The sequence below is a fragment of the Ahaetulla prasina genome, chromosome 2 (assembly GCF_028640845.1).
Source record: "Ahaetulla prasina isolate Xishuangbanna chromosome 2, ASM2864084v1, whole genome shotgun sequence".
NCBI classification, from domain to species: Eukaryota; Metazoa; Chordata; class Lepidosauria; order Squamata; family Colubridae; genus Ahaetulla; species Ahaetulla prasina.
In genome coordinates, this window is record NC_080540.1 from 303,110,208 (window position 1) to 303,133,602 (window position 23,395).

Consider the following 23,395-nt stretch of genomic DNA (forward strand, 5'->3'; position numbering starts at 1 on the left):
TTCCTCTCTCTTTCTCTCTCTGTCTTCCTCTCTCTTTTTCTCTCTTTTCCTCTTCCTCTCTTTTCCTCTTCCTCTCTTTTTCTCTTTCTCTCTCTCTTCCTCTCTCTCATTTTCTCTCTTTCTCTTCCTCTCTCTTTCTCTCTCTCTGTCTTCCTCTCTCTTTTTCTCTCTTTTCCTCTTCCTCTCTTTTCCTCTTCCTCTCTTTTTCTCTTTCTCTCTCTCTTCCTCTCTCTCTCATTTTCTCTCTTTCTCTTCCTCGCTCTCTTTCTCTCTCTCTCTCTCTCTCTCTCTCTCATTTTCTCTCTTTCTCTTCCTCTCTCTTTCTCTCTCTCTGTCTTCCTCTCTCTTTTTCTCTCTTTTCCTCTTCCTCTCTTTTCCTCTTCCTCTCTTTTTCTCTTTCTCTCTCTCTTCCTCTCTCTCATTTTCTCTCTTTTCCTCTTCCTCTCTTTTTCTCATTTTCTCTCTTTCTCTTCCTCTCTCTCTCTCTCTCTTGGTCTCTTTCTTCCCCCACAGCACCCCCCCGGGAGCCCAGCCTGATGTGCCGGTCCAACAACTACCCCATCGGCTTCTACTGCAGCTGGCACCTGCCTAGCCCGACCTACATTCCCGACACCTTCAACATCACCGTCATGTAAGTGGGACTTCGGACGGACGAAGGAGAGTAAGCCAAGATCACAAACCAGCATCCGGTGGGAGAGAAGTTCCTGGTGCAAATCCTTTGGAATTCTGTCTGGCCTCCTTTCCACTGATCTGGGGCCTTAAGCCTTGAACTCCAGCAGGGGGAAGGGGGAGGGTCCTGTCAAGGGGGCTGGTTTCATACGGAGGGCCAAAATGTGGCTTCTAGGCTCCTGCCTCACCACGCCTATTTTCCAAAGAAACAGCCTGAGACAGGAAAGTCATTTTATTACCATTTATTCAGAGAGTTCTGATAAGAAAGGATTTCTTTCATTCATAGAGGGAACTTTACAGTCTCTTTTATAGTTAACACATCAAAGGAGAATTACAAGGGAAACGCTGATTGGACAAGACAAAAATTACTCCTCCTTTGCGTCATTACACAGAGTCAAGCATATTACACGTAATGACACGTGTGTTCGTTTAAATGAAGTCTGAGGAAAGCAGGGGTGTAAAGTTTAAGACAGGGGTCTCCAGCCTTGGCCCCTTTAAGACTTGTGGACTTCAACTCCCAGAGTTCCTCAGCCAGCTTTGCTTTTTCTTATCCGAACGGCATCTCATTAAAACAAAGGGGGGGGGGCATCCTAACTTGACCCGGGGAACAAAAACAGTTTTTATCTTTTCCGTTTAGGAAGGTTAGAAGCTATCAATCCGTCCATTCTACATGCCGGTCTGCAATGGCTTGACAAACCATTAACATCAGTTTAAAAAAAGAGAAAAATAAGTCAAACTAAAATAAGTATATTTGTTAGCAAGTACGAGAATACTACAAAGACCATGTTGTTGGTACTACAAAGTCCATCCTCCGGCTAGATGACCAGGGAAAATAGGAAGGAGGAAGCATGTTGAATAGGTTTGCCCCTTGAGTAATTTGTAAAAATAATAACGACAGGATAGAAAGGTAAAATAAAGTTAAGTTAAATAAATAAATATAGTTACCAAGTCCTGAAAATGCTTACAAACCTCAAAAGAACAAAGGCACAAATCATTAAATATTTAGTAAACGGGAATTAAAATAAATTAAGAAACCAGAATACCGGGGGATGCGACCTGCTTCCCAGGTCAGTAGCTGCCTCCAGAGTGGGACGCCCCATTCAGACCTCAGACCAGTTGGCAGAGCCAGCTTTGGAGAACCTTCCAGAAGTCCAAAGGGTGGGGGGGCAGCAGTGGTGGGTTCCTCTTACCTTTGCTACTGGTTCGGAACCGGGAGCCCGCGCGTGCGTGCATGGGGTGTTTTTGGGCCGTTTTCAGGCCATTTTTCTGGCCATTTTCAGGTGATTTTCTGGCACTCTGGTGCCTGCGACCAGCTGGCTGATGTGCATGTTCACACTGGAAACCAGAAGAGCAGCTGGTAACGGTGCGCTTGCCCGCAGGGAGGGCTCTGCCTGCCACCTCCGGAACGCTATCACGGACCTAGATCCATATCAGAAGGGCATAAGTCCCTTTCCCCCAGGAGGAGTGGGCCCGGGGGGGTGTGCCTGGTAGACAGTTGCCAGTGCTGGAGGGAGAGGCTGGACTGGACTGGACTGGACTGGACTGGACTAGAATAGAATAGAATAGAATAGAATATGAATAGAATATGAATATGAATATGAATATGAATTAAGAATAGAATAAAATAGAATAGAAAAGAATATTAATTAGGAGTAGAATGGAATGGAATGGAATGGAATGGAATAGAATAGAATAGAATATGAATTAAGAATAGAATAGAATAGAATATGGAATGGAATGGAATAGAATAGAATAGAATAGAATAGAATAGAATAGAATAGAATAGTATAGAATAGAATAGAATAGAATAGAATAGAATAGGAATAGAATAGAATAGAATAGAATAGAATAGAATAGAATAGAATAGAATATTAATTAGGAATAGAATAGAGTAGAATATGAATTAAGAATAGAATAGAATATGGAATGGAATGGAATGGAATGGAATGGAATAGAATAGAATAGAATAGAATAGAATAGAATAGAATAGAATAGAATAGAATAGAATAGAATAGAAAATATGGAATGGAATGGAATGGAATGGAATGGAATAGAATAGAATAGAATATGAATTAAGAATAGAATAGAATAGAATAGAATATGGAATGGAATGGAATAGAATAGAATAGAATAGAATAGTATAGAATAGAATAGAATAGAATAGAATAGAATAGAATAGAATAGAATAGAATATTAATTAGGAATAGAATAGAGTAGAATATGAATTAAGAATAGAATGGAATAGAATAGAATAGAATAGAATAGAATAGAATAGAATAGAATAGAATAGAATAGAATAGAATAGAATAGAATAGAGCTGGAAGGGACCTTGGAGGTCTTCACCCTGATATGGGGGGCTCGCAAGGGGATGCAAACAGTTCAGAGGACAACCATTCAATTGGGGATCGCAACTGTACCCCTCTTCTGCATGGGTGCTTCTTCCTGACCTCCAACCTGCCGCCTTTCTTCCCCATCGCCCCCCCAGACACGACTCCCAGGAGATTGCCTGTGAGAAGGACCCGGGGCCCAAGAACAGGTGCTACATCCGCTACCCTCACCTCTTCTCCACCAAGAAGTACAAGGTGACCCTGACTGTCATCAACGCCCTGGGCAGCAGCTCCACCGCCACTTCCTTCGATGAGTTTGCAATAGGTAAGTGCAGTGGGCCGCCCCCTCCCCATTTCCTCCCCACCCCCAGCCCTGGATCTCAAGGAAGGGGACACAGGGAGCAGCAGGGCAGGGGGTCAGGAAGGGCTCCCCACTGCTTAAAGGCTGCAGCCTCTGGCAGAAAATCACAATCCCATGAATTGCTCATACCAGTTTGTAAAGCCCTAGTAAGGCCACACCTAGAGTACTGCATCCAGTATATAAAAAAGATGTTGAGATACAATGAACGGTTGCAGGAACTGGGCATAGCTAGTCTAGTGAAGAGAAGGACCAGGGGAGACATGATAGCAGCCTTCCAATATTTGAGGGGCTGCCACAGGGAGGAGGAAGGGGGTCAAGCTATTCTCCAAAGCACCTGAAGGCCAGACAAGGAATAATGAATGGAAACTGATCAAGGAGAAATTCAACCTGGAAATAAGGAGGAATTTCCTGACAGTGAGAACAATCCACCCGTGGAATAGAAGTTGCCTTCAGAGGTTGTGGGAGTTCCATCCCTGGAGGCTTTCAAGAAGAGGCTGGACTGCCATCTGTCCAAAATGGTGTAGGGTCTCTTGCTTGAGTGGGGGGTTGGACTAGATGACCTACAAGGTCCCTTCCAACTCTGTTATTTTGTTACTCTGTTAATTAATCAGTGGAATGACTTCCCTTCAGAACTTATGGGTGCTTCATCACTGGAGGTTTTCAAGGAGAGATTGGACGCCTTGGGAATCTACAAGCATGTGAGGGCAGGACAAGAAGCAATAGGTGGAAACTGATCAAGGAGAGAATCAACCTAGAACTAAGGAGAAATTTCCTGACAGTGAGAACAATTAACCAGTGGAACGACTTGCCTCCGGAAGTTGTGGCTGCTCCATCACTGGAGGATTTTAAGAAGAGATTGGACAACCATTTGTCTGAAAAGTCATGGGGTCTCCTGCTTGAGCCAGGGGGTGGGACTAGACGACCTCCAAGGTCCCTTCCAACTCTGTTATTCTATAATTCTGTCATTTCTGCCTCCCCCTTTTAATCTTCAAACTACATTTCCATCAATGTGAGAAGAATAACCCACTGAAGGCCGTTCCCGGGTAATCCTCAACATATGGAGCCGGCCCATGAAAGGTCGTACGTCACAGCAATCATAAAATGGGTCAGTCCACTGGCCTTATTTCACTGCCTTTTTTGTTTCAATCCTAAAGCCAACCTGTGTTTCGCTCTAGCCTGAAAAGCGGCTTTGCTAAAATCTGAAAGCAAATGATGGTTTTCAGCAAAATTATCATAAAACAGGGTCACGTGATTGAACTCGTGACCACAGAGGGGGTCCCAACTGTCCCAACTTCAAATCAGTCATAAATCCCCTTTTTCAGATCGATCGTAACTTCACACAGTTCCTAAGTGACCGGTCGTCAGTCTAGGAGTACCTGGAGTAGCTGGGTTCACACAACTCCCTTCTCTGGGCTATTGATGGAACCCATTTCTTTCCCTAACTTAACCAAACAGGCTAGGAAAGCAAAGCAGAATTAAAACTAGCCAAGCTTAGCATCGCCCTGCTGGGTCTCTAATGTGCCCAGACGGTGCCCCTTTTGCCAACTGGCAATGAAACACTTCCTATCTCTGCATGCTTACATTGGGGGGGGGCATCTCCTGCTTCTTCCCTAGACCAGAGGGGGCACTGGTCTGAATGGGTGTGGGGAGACCCTTCTGGAAGGGCTGGGATCAAGAACCCACTTCCTGTCGTGTCCCATTCCCACTCTGACGCACGAGTCAAGGAAGTCCGTAACAACCTTGGCCACGAAGCCTTTGCAGCTTGCCAAGTTCCTTCGAGGTTTATCAGGGCAGGCAGGAGTCCAAGTTGTGACTTCAGCGATAGAGTCTGATATCAGCAAACTAGCTAAGACTTTGCTTGACTCAAGGTTGGAATGCCAAAAGCAGGTATTTTATATAGGCTGTGGGGTGTGGCTCCATGATTCAGCATTTATCCAGGCCTGCCCCACCCCTCCTTCTGCTGGCGTTGCCTCTCAGATCTCCAGAAGCGAGGGTCCTCCTACTCTAAATTGTCTTCAGCCGGATCTGCTGTCAGTAATTCCAGCACCTGGCTGGCTTCCTTTGACAGCTGAGCCAAAGGAACACACGCCGTATGAGTGAGGTTTATCGGGCTTGTTCGTTCGCTCCTGGCATCCTCTCCGGGCCTGGAGTCAGGGCCGGGGGCTGGAGGCATGACACGCCATTCATCTTTATTATCAGACTCGGAGTCTGATAACAGGCCAGGTTGGAGATGGGAGGGGCCCGGCTGAGGAGAGGAGTGAGGACGAGTCACAACACTTCCATCCAGGTTCTCTTTTGGATTCTCCTGTGGGAAGCTCCATCCTCCCAGCGAGTCCAAAGAAAATGTGCCAACCTGCCAACCGGATAGCAAATGGGGGAAGTATTTTTTTAATCTGCAACTGCCCTCCATCAACAATTAGCCACCCACCGAAAGGAGAGGCTTGCACCCCATTTCCAGTTTAAATTGCAGCAGCAAGAGGCAGGGTCTCTTGGCATCTCGGCTGCATCTCCCTGCACAGGCCTGCTAAAGTCCCATCTGTTGTGGCCTGTCAGCCAGCGGTCCCTCCAGCAGCCGAATCAGAGGAGGAGGAGGAGGTGTGGGAGTCAGGACCAACATCAGGACAACCTGAGAGCTCCGAGGGGGAAGAGGGAATGGAGTTGTCAGAGAGAGAGAGAGAGAGAGAGAGAGAGAGAGAGGTGGATCCTGGGCCGTCCATCAGCCCTCAGGTGGAGAGTCAATAGCCCCCAGGTCTGGAGGTGGCTGATGAGGAAGAGGAGGAACAACAACTGGGTCCAGTGCCTGACATGCAGATTGCAGAAGGCAGAGGAGAGGAGAGCAGTGGAAATCTATGAGCTGGTCCTTGGGATGGAAGAACCACCGCTGCTAGCGAAGCCCCTCCCTATTTCTGGGGATAAAAAGCAGGAGACAGAGATAAATAGGTGTGGCAGGCAACTATTCATCTCCCTGCTGGACGGACTTGTTAGCCTGTGGTGAGAGAGAAACTTTTTGTTGGGGCTGCTGGAGCTCCTCAGAAAGAAAACTTTGAGTTAACCTCAGAGAGTTTGTCGTGTTTGGGGGGCTGGGTCAGAACACCCTCTCTTTCCCAGGGGTGACTTAATGGCACCTTGGGATGCCGAGGAGGTCCAGGGGACGCACCGAGCCGGAAGGGCAGAAGCGAGCCTGGCACCTTCAAAACAGGCCCGTGCAGGGCAGCTGTGCAAACAGTCAGAGCCAAGAGAGGGTCCAGTTGGGAAGAAGAAAATTAAAAAGCTTTAACGAGCAATGAGGCCGGGAAGGAAGCCCCCCGTTTCCACTTAAGGGAGCGTTTGGTGCGACGTTCAATACTCCTTGCAGGGAAATGGGCAACGGGCACCGGAGGCTCTCTCTAATCAGGACTTTAGGGGGCAATTGGGGATAGCGGATGGATCAAATGGCTTTGGCGAGGCCTTTAATGAAAGATACAACAGGTATAAAATCTCTCTTTGTTTTTTTAATGGATACTTCGGGCCAATTTCTCTACATAGCATTGCTTCACAGTGCTCGCTTTGTTGTTATGTCTCCAAGCAAAGTCTAAGGAGATTCTCAGCCATCCAAGTCACGGTTCTCCCAAAGGGGCTTTTTTCAAGAGGCAACTGGACTTTCTGGTTTTCTCTTTCTCTTTTCTCTCTTTCACTTCTCTTTCAAGAAGCTTCTTCAGCTCTGACTGGATGCTGGGGAATGGAAGCATTGATGCTCCTTGCGAACAGCTGGTCATTTGCATCCTTTTTAGAGGGTCGTTGAGGCCACTTGGAGGTTTGTCTGGGTCCTCAGGGTCACCTGAGTAAGGCAACAGTCTGCACCTGCACCTGTCTTCAACGGAGAAGAGACCCAGGGCAGAAAACATCCTGCAGCCAAGAAGGCTCCACGTCCATTTGCACCACTCAGGTGACCCTGAGGACACAGACAAACCTCCAGGTGGCCTCAACGACCCTCTAAAAGGAGGCAAATGATCAGCTCTCTGCAAGGAGTCTCAATCCTTCCATTCCCCACCATCCAGTCAGAGCTGAAGAAGCTTCTTCGGTGAGAAGGGAAATGTCTTCAAAGGAAAACCAAGAAAGTCCAGTTTGCACTTGAGAAAAATAAAAGCACCTTTGGAGCTCCGAGCAAGGCTGCAGCGGCCGAGAGACCTTCACACAACATGCTGGACCTGGATATTGAATGAATCTGTTTTTACGAGTCCTGCAGTTTGTTTAATTGTCGGCTGAGTGAACCTGTTCTGTGTGCACCACACACGAAGCTGCACAAAATGGAAACTTTCAGCTGGCACAAATTAAGGTAGTCCTTGCCTTACAACCGTTTGTTTAGTGACCGTTTGAAGTTACCACCGCACTGAAAAAAGTAATTTATGACTTTTTGTAATTTTTTTCACACCAACGATCATTGCAGCATCCCCCCACCCCAGGGTCATGTGATCAAAATTAGGACGCTTGGTAACTGATTCATACTTATGACGGTTGCACTCTCCCGGGGTCATGTGGTCCCTTTTCGTGACCTTTTAACAAGCAAATAACCGAATTACCAATTTGGCAACAGCACTGATTCACTTAACAACTGAGGCAAGAAAGGTCGTAAAATGGGGCAAACTCACTTAATAACGGTCTCGCTTAGCAACAGAAATTTTGTGCTCAATCGTAATCTTTTTTTTTTTTTTTTTTTTTTATTGAAAGAGTTTTAAAAAAAACAAAAACATTTTCCCCCTTTTTTCCCCCTCCCTCCCAAAAAAAAAAACAAAACAAAACACCCCCCTCCCTCCCCCACCCCCGGCTTCCCGGGTCAATCACAAGGTAAAGTCCAATCCAAATAACCACATCCAAAGCTTTTCGTCTCCCAACCCCCTCCCCATTACATAAAATAACTTTCTAATTATTCAAAGGCAATCTGATATTTCTTAATCTGATATCTGTTTTGTAGATAATCAATCCATTTTTCCATTCAATTAAATATCTTTCCTGCGTATTGTCTTTTAAAACGCTGAGATTTTAGCCATCTCAGCCAAGTTAATAACTTTCAATATCCATTCTTCTATTGTAGGTATCTCTTCTTCTTCCAGTATTGTCCAATCAACAGTCTTGCTGCTGTTATTAAGTTCAAAATCAGTTTAGTCTCAATCCCTGTACAATCCATTATAATTCCCAAAAGGAAAAATTGTGGCAGGAACTTTATCTTCTTCTTCAGTACATTTTGAATAATCCACCAAATTCTTATCCAAAAGACCTTAATTTTCTTGCAAGTCCACCAAATATGAAAATATGTAGCATCATCACAATCACACCTCCAACATTTCGCTTGGATATTAGGATACATACATGATAATTTTTTAGGATCTAAATGCCATCTATAAAACATCTTATAAAAATTTTCCCTTAAATTCTGTGCTTGTGTAAACTTAACATTTCTAACCCAAATTTTCTCCCATGTTTCCAACATTATTGGTTCCTGAATATTCTGTGCCCATTTTATCATACAATCCTTTACCAAATCCTTTTCCGAATCTATTTCAAGCAACACATTATACAATCTCTTTATATGCTCCTGGGTCTGATTTCTAATTTGCTTTATTAAATTTTCCTCCTTTGCATTATACCAATTTTTGATCTTCTTTCCATCTAGCACTTATTTGCCCATATTGAAACCAAGTATAATTCCTCCCTTCTTCATTTAATACCTGTAATGATTTTAATTGCAATCTACCTCCTTCAGCATACAAAAGTTCTTTATATGTAATCATTTCCTGTTTCTGTTCTATATTTATATTCTCTATTGCATGTCTAGGGCTCGCCCATATAGGAATCTTATAATCTAATTTATAGGAATATTTATTCCAGACCATAAAGAGCACTTCTCAACACATGATTCTTAAAAGCCCTATCCACTTTTTTTCCATAAAATAAGTACGCATGCCATCCATATAACAAGTCATAACCTTCTATATTCAAAATTCTTTCCTCTGTTAAGTTAAACCAGTCACTTATTACTGAGAGGGTTACTGCTTCATAATATAGTTTAAAATTAGGCATTCTTAAACCACCTCTTTCCCGTGAATCCTGTATTATTTTCATTTTAACCCTCGCCTGTTTACCCTGCCATATAAATTTATTAATCCCACTCTGCCAATCTTCCAAATTTTTATCCTTTTTAATTATAGGTATCATCTGGAACAGAAACAAAAATCTAGGTAACACATTCATTTTAATAGCCGCAATCCTTCCCAATAGGGATAACTGCAATTTCTTCCAGCCATTCATATCATTCTGAACTTTTTGCCATAGCAAGTCATAATTATTCTTATAAAGTTTCTTGTTCGATGAGCTAATATAGACCCTAAATATTTAACCTTTTTACTACCTCAAATCCTGTCATTTCCTCTAGTTTTGTTTCTGTTGTATAGACATATTTTTAATTATCACTTTTGTTTTTTTCTGATTTATTTTAAATCCTGATACCTTTCCATATTTATCAATTACTTCCAACAAAAATCTACTTGAATTTATAGGATTCATTAACGTAACCACTACATCATCTGCAAAAGCTCTAACTTTGTACTCATATTGTCTAATCTTAATTCCTCTATTTTCATTAATTTCGTATTTTATCTAATAATGGTTCCAGAGTCAAAACAAACAATAATGGTGATAAGGGACATCCCTGTCTTGTTCCTTTCGCAATCTTAATAACTTCTGTCAAACTACCATTTACTATAATCTGTGCTGTTTGCTCTCCATAAATCGCTTTAATTATTCTAATAAAACAGTCTCCAAATTGCATTTTCTCTATTAATTTAAATAAAAAATCCCAATGCAATCGATCAAAGGCTTTCTCTGCATCCAAAAAAATAAGTGCCGCTGAAGTATTCTTCTTTCCAAATATTCCAATATATTAATAATCTGTCTAACATTATTCCTCATCTGCCTCCCTTTTATAAAACCAGATTGATCAGTATGAATTCTTTGTTGTAAAACTAACATTAATCTATTTGCTATTATTTTTACAAAATCTTATAATCATTATTTAAAAGTGAAATCGGCCTATAGTTACCAGGTTTAGAGCAGTCTTGCTCCTCTTCGGTATCAGTGAAATAAAAGATGTTTTCCATGACGGGGTATTCCCACTCCTAATTGTATCTGATTAAATAATTCTTTAAGTGGGCCTAATATTTCATCCTGTGTTTTTATAATAAGTTGCTGTAAGACCATCTGTACCAGGGTTTTCCCATTTTAATTGTTTAATTGCCTCCACTATTTCTCCAGTAGCTATCGGCGGTTCAGCTCCTCCCTCTGTTCTAATGTTAGAATATTCACCTTATAATCTTTCAAATAATCATAAATATCCCTATCCAATATTTTGTCTTTTGCATATAGTGCAGTATAAAATTCTGAGAATGCTTTTTAATTTTATCCTGTTGATATGTCTCTTTACCTTTATATTCTATTTTTTGTATGACACGTGCTTTCTGTTTCTTCCTTAAATTATATGCCAACCATCTCCCAGGTTTATTTGCATTACAAAAAGTATTATGTTTAGCATATTGTATATTCGTTGCCACCTGGTCTGCCATTAACATATTAAATTGACTCTGTAATATTTTTATAGCCTCTTTAAGTTTATGATCTTGTGGGTTTTGAATTAATAACTGTTGCTTCCTTTGAATTTCTTCTTCCAAATATCTACGCTGCTTTTGTTTATTATTCCTTTGCCTGTTGTCCAAATAAATCAATATCCCTCTAATAAACGCTTTGCTCGCTTCCCACACAGTTCCTATAGGTGTCCCTTTGTACATATTAAAATCAAAAAATTCAATCGTAATCTTATGTCAAGGACTCGCCTGTAAAGCTGTGGATTGATTGTTGCAACACACGCAGAGAGTGTGAGAGTGTGTTGCAGTCCTCAAAGTAAAGAAGAGCTGAGTACAATAAATAATAAATTAATTTAAAAGACAATTTGCCCAATAGGGATGTTTTCTCCTCTAAAGATCAAAGAAATGGCCAGGCACTGGACACAGATAGTCCTCGATTTACATGTACAATTGAGCCAAAATTTCTCTGACGGCTCCAGGACTCTGCAACCGTCATAAATATGAGCCAATTGTCAAGCGGCCGAATTTTGATCACATCACCGTGGAAATGCTGTGCAAGTGTGAAAAATGGTCGTAATTAGCTTTTTTCAGTGCCGTTGTAACTTCAAATAATCACTAAATGAAATGGTCATAAGTCAAGGACTACCTGCACAAGGTCTTCAGTGTGAGGGAAGAGGCCCCAAAGGGCAAATCGTCTTGGGGCCAGCCTGTGTCAGCCCCCACCTCCCAAGAACTAAGAAGGACACATAGGTCTCCTGCATGAGCAGGGGGTTGGACTGGATGACCTCCAAAGTCCCTTCCAACTCTGTTACTGTTACTGTTGACTTAAGAGTTGTTTCCCCTAATGTTCTTCACTTGTAGACGGAATCTTGCCAGACTAAAGCAATTATTTGCATCCTTATTGATATCCTCCGGGAACAGTTAGGTGTCGGTTTTGGAAGGCAATTTTCTTTTTGCTTCTTAACTGCCACATATTTTAGCTGGGGAGGTTGGGAGGGGGTTGTTGTTGGAGCGGTAGAAAGTTAGTCATAACAACATTCCGTATTCAAGGACTTTTGCCTGCGTCTGATGGAGACTGCCTGAAGATTGTATCCAATTGAGTGTGAAGAGTTGATTGGACAATGTGATGAACTTGTGGGTGTGGGGCAAAGCTGTGAACTGTCAACTGGGTGTGGAAAACCTGGAAGCTTTCAGATTCGGGTTTTCCCAGCTGTGCCAACATGGCATCTCTAATAAATTGGAACTTTGAGGGACTTCAAGCCTCAGAGCTTTATTTCGTTGGGGGTGTTCCTTGGAACCCTGACATAGGGAGGAGCTGCCTTTACCTCCAGGGTGAAATGCTCCCGGTTCGGACCGGATCACCCGATCCGGTAGCGATGGTGGTGGGTGGTTTGGAGAACCGGTAGCAAAAATCCCTGCCCCTGCTCCCCAGCCCATGCCCAGCTGAGCCACGTGATCCTGACGATCCCAGCTGAGTTGCCTGATCGTCAGAGGCTCTTTTTTTTTTACTTTAAAAGCATTTTTTCTACAACCTCTTTGGCTGAACAGGTCGTAAAAAATGCTTTTAAAAGTAAAAAAAAAGATTGTGTGCCACAGCTGATCACCCCGCCCCCTCCCGTGCGCTGTTCTACTTACCCCATGCCTCCTTTTGCCGTGCATTGCACACATGCGCCTCGCATTTGGTGTGTGGTGTGTATTGCCAGCGAACCTGTAGTAAACCGGTTCAGGTTTCACCCCTGCCTCCCCTTCTCTCTCATACACAAACTATGGAAGCTTCGCTGCCTCTTTGTCCTCTGGGAGGCAGCCCCTCCCTCCTGGGAATCCAGTCCACCTTCCACCACAGCCTGGGCTCCTCGGTTGGGGTGCTGGGACAGAGACAGTGGGTGGCAACCAGGCCCCCCGGGGTCTGTGCCCAGTAGCTGCCAGCATGGCCCAGAAAAGGGGGATCAGGGATGGGTTTCCAAGGCCGAGGGTCTATCAAGGACTCATTGCGTACAATAACAGAATGACAGAGTGGGAAGGGACCTTGAAGGCCTTCTAGTCCAACCCCCCGCTCAGGCAGGAGACCCCCTACCATTCCAGATGAATGGCTGTCCAACCTCTTCTTTAAAAAAATCTCCAATGATGGAGCAAACACAACTTCAGGCGTTGTGTTTGGGAAAGCTTTGCAAGTGTGACTTTGTGCCTGGCAGCGGGTTTGCGTAAGCCCTCTTGCTGGATCCCGAGTTGTGGTGTCACCACAATAAAGGCAAACGCAGCTTGACAGATGGTGTTTGCGTTCCTGATGCAAATGCAGCAGGAGACAGAAAAGGGAATTCTCCAGGCTCAGGTTTTCTAATGGGAGCCCTGGGCAAATTACGGAAAGCAAACACCCGGCATTAAAAATGTAACATCCTGACGGTGTTAATTATTCTCCACATCAAAAGCCATCCGGGGCAGATGCCGTTGCTGTGCCGTGTGACGTGCAGAGGATGAGCTCAAATGTGGTGCGGGAGACATCTGGGCATTTTGGAGGTTCAGTTGCCCTGCGGGCAGCACGTTGGGGCTCTCTCTTGGACCTGGGCTATTTGGGGGTGCAAGGAACCCCTTCGGAGCAGGCTCAGTGGGGATGATGGGCAAGGAGAAGGTAACCCAGGCAAGGGACAGGCCTCTACTGCATTCATGGTCATGGTCAGATCATTTTCTCCTTCGCCTAGACTTTCGGACCGCCGCTCACCACCACAGGGAGACGGAGCCAATACGTTGGTTCCGTCCCAGACACCTGATGGACCCTGAGAGGTTCCGGACGGAGCTTGGGCCGTTCCCTGAGGATCTTGCCCATGGCACGACTGAAGAACTAGTTGCGGCCTGGGAGCGGGCCACGGCTGGGGCTTCGGACCGTGTCGTGCCTTTGCGGCCTCTGACCCGGCGTAGATCTCAATTGGCTCCTTGGTTTTCTGAGGAGCTGAGAGAGATGAAACACCGGAGAAGACGCCTAGAGAGTACCTGGAGGTCTAGCCGTTCCGAGACTGATCGGACACTAGTGAGATCTTTTACTAAGACCTACCTAGTGGCAATGAGGGAGGCAAAGCGTTCTTACGTTTCCACCCTCATTGCATCGGCAGATAACTGCCCGGCCGCCCTGTTCCGGGTGACTCATTCCCTCCTTCATCAGGAGGGACGGGATGACCCCCTACGGGGACGAGCTGAGGAGTTTAACGGTTATCTATACGATAAAATCGTTCAGCTTCGGGATAGTTTAGACCAAAATTACGATGATCCAGGTGGGATGGCAGAGGCACGTCTTGTTGAGGTTGTTTGGGATGAGTTTGAGACTGTGGCTCTCGAGGACATGGACAGGTTACTGGGGAGGCTGCATGCGACCACATGTTTACTGGACCCGTGTCCTTCCTGGCTGGTGCTGGCTACTCAGGAAGTGACACGAGGTTGGCTCCGGGGAATTATAAATGCTTCATTGTTGGAAGGGGTTTTCCCCGCTGCCTTGAAAGAGGCGGTGGTGAGATCCCTCCTCAAGAAGCCTTCCCTGGACCCAGCTATTTTAGGAAATTACCGTCCAGTCTCCAACCTTCGCTTTGTGGCGAAGGTTGTAGAGAGTGTGGTTGCATGTCAGCTTCCCCGGTACCTGGATGAAGCCGTCTATCTAGACCCGTTCCAGTCCAGCTTCCGGTCCGGTCACAGTACGGAGACAGCTTTGGTCGCGTTGGTGGATGACCTCTGGAGGGCCAGGGATAGGGGTTGTTCCTCTGCCCTGGTCCTATTAGATCTCTCAGCGGCTTTTGATACCATCGACCATGGTATCTTGCTGCACCGGTTGGAGGTTGGGAGTGGAGGCACCGCTTATTGGTGGTTCTCCTCCTATCTCTCCAACCGGTCGCAGACGGTGTTGACAGGGGGGCAGAGATCGACCGCGAGGCGCCTTACTTGTGGGGTGCCTCAGGGGTCGATTCTCTCGCCCCTCCTGTTCAACATCTACATGAAGCCACTGGGTGAGGTCATCAGTGGTTTCGGGGTGAGTTATCATCTGTACGCTGATGACACTCAGCTGTACTTTTCCACCCCGGACCACCCCAACGAAGCTGTCGAAGTGCTGTCCCGGTGTCTGGAAGCCGTACGGGTCTGGATGGGGAGAAACAGACTCAAGCTCAATCCCTCCAAGACGGAGTGGCTGTGGATGCCGGCACCCCGGTACAGTCAGCCTGCAGCCGCAGCTGGCTGTGGGGGGCGAATTATTGGCCCCAACGGAGAGGGTGCGCAATTTGGGTGTCCTCTTGGATAGGCGGCTGTTGTTTGACAATCATTTGGCGGCCGTCTCCAAGAGGGCCTTCCACCAAGTACGCTTGGTGCGCCAGTTGCGCCCCTTCCTTGACCGGGATGCCTTATGCACGGTCACTCATGCCCTTGTCACTTCCCGCCTGGACTATTGCAACGCTCTCTACATGGGGCTGCCCTTGAGGTGCACCCGGAGGCTGCAGCTAGTCCAGAATGCAGCTGCGCAGGTAATAGTGGGAGCAACTCGTTGCTCCCATGTAACACCAATCCTGCGCAGCTTGCACTGGCTTCCTGTAGTCTTTCGGGTGCGCTTCAAGATTCTGGTTACCACCTTTAAAGCGCTCCATGGCTTAGGACCCGGGTGCTTACGGGACCGCCTGCTGTTACCTTTTGCCTCCCACCGACCCGTACGCTCACACAGAGAGGGTCTCCTCAGGGTGCCGTCCGCCAAACAATGTCGGTTGGCGGCCCCCAGGGGAAGGGCCTTCTCTGTTGGAGCTCCTACGCTTTGGAATGAACTTCCCCCTGGTTTACGTCGTGCCTGATCTTCGGACTTTTCGCCGTGAGCTGAAAACGCACCTATTCATTCAAGCGGGACTGGATTAAAATTTTTATTGGGGTTATTTATATTTTAAAATTTTAAACTGTTTTAAATTCTCGGCCACATATAATATGTTTTCTTTTAATTTCTTTTAATCTGTATATACTGTATTTTTACTTGGCTGTACACCGCCCTGAGTCCTTCAGAAGAAGGGCGGTATAAAAATCGAAATAAATAAATAAAAATTCAATTTTGGCCACCACATTATAAAAAAGGTGTTGAGACTTTGGAAAAAGTTCAGAGAAGAGCAAATAAGATGATCAAAGCAGGAGTGCAATGCTCCAGGTTTGGTCCAGTTCGCCCAAACCGGTAGTAAAAAAATGTTTTTTAAAAAGTTCCGACGATCAGGTGAGCGATGCACATCGTCAGAACTTTTTTTATTACTTTTTTAGCATTTTTTACCACATAAAAAGTGTCATACATACGAGCCGGTTGCCAAGCATCCGAATTTTGATCAGTTGACCATGATGGTTTCTGCAACGGTCGTAAGTGTGTAAAACAGTCATAAGTGATGTTGTAACTTTGAACGGTCACTAATGAACTGTTGTAAGTCGAGGGCTACCTGTAACCTGTGAAATGGTGTGTAATAAGGCAGGGATTCTCCAACCTTGGCACCTTTACGGCTGGTAGACTTCAACTCCCGTAATTCTGGGAGTTGAAATCCATAAGTCTTAAAGTTGTAAGGTTGGAGAATCCCTGTAATAAGCAATTGGCTTTCAAGAAGGGCCGTTTTCTAACGGAGAAGCTGCGGCCCTTTGGTACCAATCCGTAGCAAGGGGCGTTTTGCAATCCGTTGTCATCAACACGCAAGGGAGAGTGTGAAATTGGGGTGAGAGGGCAGCTTGTCGGACACCCACGCCTGGGCCTATTCTCACATGCACAACACGCAAACATAACTGTCAAAAGCACCGGGGGGGGGGGCTCTAATGGGGTCATTTCTGTGGCATTTGGCCCTCCCTCTGTCATACTTTCCTGGGAAAATGAAACGGCTTTTCCTGATGCTAAAGGGTGGGGGGGGCACTTATGTCCCCAAATAGCATCTGGAGAAGAGAGGGGCTTCTAAGGAAGGGGGCAGCATTTGGGCAAAGGAGCGGGGGGGGGGATGGGGCAGGGGAGGCTGCCCTCCCATTGTTTGGAAGTTTCACCATAGCAGCAAGCACGGAATAAGTAAAAGCCATAATAATATAAGTAAAAACACAAGACTGTTTGTTAAATAAGAGGGAAGATTGAGACAATTAGATGTTGATAGGAAGGAGAGAGAGAGAGAGAGAAGATAGATGTATAGGCAGTTAGAGAGAGAGAGAAGGAGACAGAGAGATGATATGATAGATACTAGAAGATGGATGGATGGATTCAGAATTCAGCCATCATACATGCACACATGCACATACACAGAGAGACAGATTTTCAGGTCTGGTTGCAACTGGTTTTTATTAAAGACTGCCATCTTTCAACCTTTGCAAGTAACTCATCGACATACCTACTTTTTATCCCTTTTTATTCGACACAGTAAAAATTAAGGGTGTACATGAAAGAACCGGGTGAGTGCCAACTTTTTAAAACGTTTTTATTCTTTTATTAGATTTGCATGCTACCCATCTCACTCTCCAAGGTAACTCTGGGAGGCTTACAAAACAATAAAATCCCTGAAACCTTTTTTGGTTTTGGTTTCCCTGTAAAACAACCAATTTTCTATCTTCCTAATGATTGCAGCAGGAATGCGGCTTTCATATTTCAGGTTAATCCAACCTGTAAATGAATTTCCAGACTCGGAGCAAGCTTTGTTCCAGATGGCCAATTCCTTTCAAGGCATCAGCGAGCAAAACTCTTTATTTGTTTCTTTGTGTTTCTGCTAGGATCTGCTCAGCTGGGCAGCTTCAAGGAGACTGTAATGCATTTACGCACCCCCCTCTTCCGCCCTGCCAAAACTAAATGGGCCTCCTTACTCACCAGACACTACTGAGAGTCTGATTTCTGCAAAACCCTCAACCTGATGGACCCAAGAAATGGAGAGAACAGAATCTTTGCAGCTCAGAATTAACAGAATAATCATAGAGCTGGAAAGGTTGCTGGCTGAGGGACTCTGGGAATTGAAGTCCACAAATCTTAAAGGGACCAAGGTTGGAGACCCCTGCCTTAAGAGGTCTTCTAGTCCAACCCCCTGCTCCAGCAGGAGAGATCCTCTACCATTTCAGACAAGTGGCTGTCTAGTCTCTTCTTAAAAACATCCAGTGATGAAGCACCCAAAACCTCTGGTGGCAAGCCGTCCCTCTGGTTAATTGTCCTCACTGTTAAGAAATTAGTCCTTAATTCCTGGTTGCTTCTCGATTAGTTTCCATCCATTGTTTCTTGTCCTGCCTTCAAATGTTTCGGAGAACAGGTGAAACCCCTTCTCCTTTGTGGCAGCCCCTCAAATATTGAAAGACTGCTATCATGTCCCTTCCCCCCAGTCCTTATTTTCCATAGACTAGACGTATCTAATTCCTGCAACCATCCTGCAATTCGGATGGACTATGGAGTCCCTGGCGCTCTCTGAGCTTGGTAGTTGGAGAATTCTGGGAGTTGAAGTCCACAGGTATACAGATATACAGATTAACAGAGTTGGAAGGGACCTTGCAGGTCATCTAGTCCAACCCAACTCCCCAGGCAGGAGACTCTACACCATTTCTGACAGATGGCAGTCCAGTTTCTTCTTGAAGGTCTCCAGGGATGAAGCTCCCACAACTTCCGGAGGCAACTTCTGTTCCATGGGTGGATTGTCCTCACAGTCAGGAAATTCCTCCTTCAAGGTCTTAAAAGTTGGCAAGCTTGGGCCCCGCTGCCCTTTAACAGATGCACCTCAACTTCTCACTGCATTTTTCTTCTTCTCTTTCGCTTCCTTGAACAGTAAAACCAGATCCCCCCGAAAATGTGATTGCGAAACCAATCCCCAACAATGCCCGGAGGCTGCTGGTGACATGGCAGTACCCTTCCTCCTGGCCGGATCCGGACTCCTTCCCCCTCAAGTTCTTCTTGAGATACCGACCGCTCATCATCGACCAGTGGCAGCACGTGAGTGACACCCCAACCCCCCCCACCCTCAGCTTTCCTTTTAGAGGGAGGGGGCACAGAGCCAGAGGCTTGGCAGAATGCATGTGGGCCCTTGGCTTTCACCCTGGGGCATCCTGTTTAGGGGGCGGGCTTCCTACCGATTAAAATGCTTTTAAGAAGAGCATCCAGATTAATCCAGCTGAGCATTGCGGTGGCCTAGAGGTGGAGCTCTCGCCTCACCATCAGGAGGCTGTGAGTTCAATCCTAGGTAGAGGCAGATATTTTTCTCTCTGGGCACAATGGGAATGTATCTGCCGAACAAAACTCCGCACTGGCAACGGGAAGAGCATCCGGCCAGTAAACACTCAGCTCCATTCAGTTGCCCAGACTCTCCCCCCTTCCCCCCCCGTCAAGGGATTATGGGATGGTTAAAAGAAGATGATCCAGGTTCATCCGGCTGGCACATACATTACAGGCAGTTCTCAACTTACAACCACCCATTTAGTGACCGTTCACTAAAGTTAGAACTGCACTGAAAAAAATAACTTATGACCGTTTTTCACATGAGTGTTGCAGCTCCCCCATGGTCACATGATCACAATTCAGGTGCTTGGCAACTGATTCTCATTTATGACAGTCGCACTGTCCCAGGGGGTCACAAGGAAAAGCAACGGGGAAGCCGGATTCACTGAACAAACCTGTGATTCACTTAACACTTGCAGTGAAGCCGTTGACGACGGTGGCAAGAGAGGTCGTAACATGGGGCAAAGCTCATTTAACAACCGTCCTGCTTAGCAATGGAAATTTTGGGCTCAATGGGGGATATAAGTCAAAGGCAACCTGTGATGGCTTTACAGAAGAGCTGGAGAAATCTTCTCTTCCTCCTTGCTGGCTTCCAGTTGGGTCACTCAGGAATCAAGGAGGAAGTTCTGGGCTTCACTCCAGTTCTTCTTGGCCTGTGAAGTGGTCTCCAGGCTCTGTGTGTGTGTGTGTGTGTGTGTGTGTGTGTGTGTGTGTGTGTGTGTGTGTGTGTGTGGCATGACCCAGCCCTGCTTTTCATGGGCTCCTCCTTCAGCTCCTCCTTGGAACAGAAATGGAAGGAATCACAAAGGTGTTTTCTTTTCAAAAGGCAACTGGACTTTCTGGCTTTTCTTTGAAAATGTTTCCCTTCTCATCCGAGAAGCTTCCTCAGCTCTGACTGGACGGTGGGGAATGGAAGGATTCATTCTCCTTGCAGACAGCTGGTCATTTGCATCCTCTTAGTGAGTCCTTGAGGCCACTTGGAGGTTTGTCTGTGTCCTCGGGGTCACCTGAGTGGTGCAAATGGGAGTGGAGCCGTCTTGGAACTGCTGAAAGGACTCTGCTGTAGAGGCTCCACCCCCATTTGCACCACTCAGGCGTCCCCGAGGACACAGAAAAACCTCCAAGTGGCCTCAACAACCCTCTAAAAGGGTGCAAATGACCAGCTGTCTGCAAGGAGTATGAATCCTTCCATTTCCCACCGTCCAGTCAGAGCTGAAGAAGCTTCTCGGATGAGAAGCGAAACGTCTCCAAAGAAAAACCAAGAAAGTCCAGTTGCCTCCTGAAAAAGCTCCTTTGGGACAACCAGGACCTGGAGGACCGAGAATCTCCATAGACAAATGGAAGGACTGTTGTCATTTCCATCCATTGCATTGTGGGGAAGCCGTGTGCCTCACAACACCATCCCCCAATGATGCAACAGATGGAAGAGACAACATGCCTTCCATCTGCACGATCTGACCCACAGGTTCGGGGTCTCCTCCCACTCATCAGCATGCCCATCCGTGGCTCTCCGTGGTGGGTTTCAAAAATTTTTACTACCGGTTCTATGGGCGTGGCAGGGAATCCCCATTTCCTCCCGATCAGCTGGGACTCAGGAGGCAGAGAATAGGTGGGGGACAGGGCCAGTCAGAGGTGGTATTTACCGGTTCTCCGAACTACTCAAAATTTCCGCTACCGGTTCTCCAGAACCTGCTGAAAGCCACCTCTGATGGCTCTGCTTGCAGAGAGGGAGGTCAGGAGCCATGGAGGGTGTAATGTATCTTTAAATATTTTGGCGGGAAACAAGCACATTGCTGATTGGTTGAAGCCGCCGGTTAAACTGTATATAAGGAGAGGTTTTTCCCCAGCCTGGTTGCTGGGTTCACCATATATTAAAGAGCTGTTGTCACTACCCTGGTCTCCAGCCTCGCATTGCCCGAACTTAACACTGGCGACGAGGTGGGATTTCGAGGCTAAGAGCACCAGGAACGAGCTGAACACGAAGAACCGAACCCAGCAAACTCAGGGCAGAAACGCAGCGATGGCCAGCTACACTCCGCCGCACCGCTTGACCCATCCAGGAGAAATGGGAACGACATGACCCGCTTCAGAGCTTCCTGAGGCAAACGAACTGCAAGGAGTTCCAGACAACCGCAAAGGGCATATTTCCTGAGCCACTGCGGTCCCGAGGTCATCGACATCGCGGAAGCTCTGGCAGAGCCAACGCCGTACAATCGGTATCGTGGCAAACTCTGCAAAATCTATTGAAGAACCATTTCGCGCCAACACCGCCCAAATACGCACGGGCGCTTTGAATTTGGAGAGCGCAGACAGCAAGAGGGCGAATCCATCAGCGACATGGCCGCCCTGAGGAAAGCCTCCAAGACTGTGGGTACCGAGATTGATGAGGAGCTGTTAGAGCAACTCATCCGTGGGGTCAGAGACATGCGCTTATGGAGGCGGCTGCTATCAAAAGCAATCTAATCGCTGGCAAACGCCTGGACGGCCAGAGCTCATGAGATGTCCACCCAAGGCGGAAACCCTAAAGCCACTCACACCAACGGCGAGCCAAAATCAACCCCGGTCCACAAAGAAATCCAGACCGAATCAGACGGCGAGGATGAGGAAGGAGTTTGCCTCACCGAGAGAAGGGCAAAGAAGACCGGATGAATGCGGAAGTTGCGGAGGGCAACACCAGCGCCAACGATGCAAGTTCAAGGACGCTACATGTCGGCGAAGAAGAAGGGCACCTGGCTCAAGTCTGTCGAGCACCCCAACCTTCCCAAATTCAAACCGACTAATCAGAGCGCAGGATCGGCAAGGCGACCCGCGATTGGTCAAAACAAAAGGGCGCGAATTCAAATCAACGACCGTGTAATAGGCCGCAGCAACCCGCTCGAGAAGAAAATCTTCACAAACCGAAGATCAAGGAGTGCCGTGCCGACTAGAAGTGGACACAGGGTCAGCGATCACAATCATGTCCTGGGACACTTTGCAAAGCTTTAAAAACCGCCAAACGCAAACTGCAAACACAGCGGCCACGAGTTCACGACTACCAAGGGAATCGATCCCTGTTCGAGGGACCACCTCCGTCCGCGTCGAGTACGGACCACACAAGAAGACCCTGCCCATCACGATAGTCAAGGGACCTGCCAAGTCTGTTGGGACTAGACTGGTTGTGCATTGGGCATGGGAGTGACTGGCATCTACAGAAGTGACTGTAACCTAAAGACACACTCATGAACGAGTTCAAGATGTCTTCAAGGACTGCCTGGGCAAGTACAAGGGACCCCTATTTCCTTCAACTTAGACCCCAGGTAGCCCCATTAGGTTAAAGGCAAGGAGAGTCCTTTGCCCTTAAACCCAAGATTGACAAGGAGATAGACAAGCTCATAAATCAGGGATTCTGGTGCCAGTCGATCACGCAAAGTGGGAGACGCCAATCGTCACCCCAGTGAAACCAGATGGGTCAGTTAGAATCTGCGCTGACTACAAGGCGACGTTAAACAAAGCCTTACAGAAAAGCGCTTACCGTTCCTCGTGGTAACACTTGCTGCACTCGCTGGGGCAAGGGCAAGTCTTTGCAAAGTTAGACTTGGCTCAAGCCTATCAACAACTGCCCAGACGCCAACACAGCCAAGCCCAAACGATTGTGACTCACAGAGGTGCTTTCAAGTGTACCGATTACAATTTGGGGTGAATGTGGCACCGGGCTATTTCCAAAACTTAATGGAACGACTTCTGCAAGGGCTCCCAGGGTAGTCCCCTACGATGATGTATTGATATCAGCCAAAATTTAGAAGAATTGGGGAGCGCTTGAGAAAAGTTCTGGGCATTTTCCGTCAGCCGGTCTAAAGGTTAAAGTGAACAAATGCCAGATAGGGGTAGAATCAGAGAGTTCTTGGGCTACAGAATAGACAAGAAGGAATTCACCCCACTGAAAGCAAGGTCAAGGCAATAAGAAAGGCTCCAGCGCCCAAAACAAAACAGAGCTACAGGCATTCCTGGGCTAGTGAATTTTACGCGGTCTTTTAAAAACAAGGCAACTTGCTGAGCCGCTGCATAAGCTTCTGGGAAAGAATACTGTTTGGTCTTGGGGAAAGTCGGAAGCTAGGGCTTTCAAGCAGTAAAACCTACTCTCGAGCGATAGCTTACTGATCCAGTATCATAGCTCATTGCCATTATTACTGGTTTACATGCCTCCTTACGGGTGGGGCTGTGCTCAGCCACAGACTTCCAAATG

The 23,395-nt window shown here is 46.5% G+C and overlaps 1 protein-coding gene across 2 annotated transcripts in view; it reads left to right on the forward strand.

Moving 5' to 3' along the window:
* The window catches only part of CNTFR (ciliary neurotrophic factor receptor), a 343,463-nt gene that overhangs the window by 299,247 nt on the left and 20,821 nt on the right, over nt 1-23,395 (forward strand). For both annotated transcript variants that reach the window (XM_058172426.1, XM_058172427.1), the window contains 3 exons: nt 514-631; nt 3,155-3,321; nt 18,728-18,891. In XM_058172426.1, the coding sequence (XP_058028409.1) occupies nt 514-631; nt 3,155-3,321; nt 18,728-18,891 (449 nt within the window). The remainder of the gene's footprint in view (nt 1-513; nt 632-3,154; nt 3,322-18,727; nt 18,892-23,395) is intronic.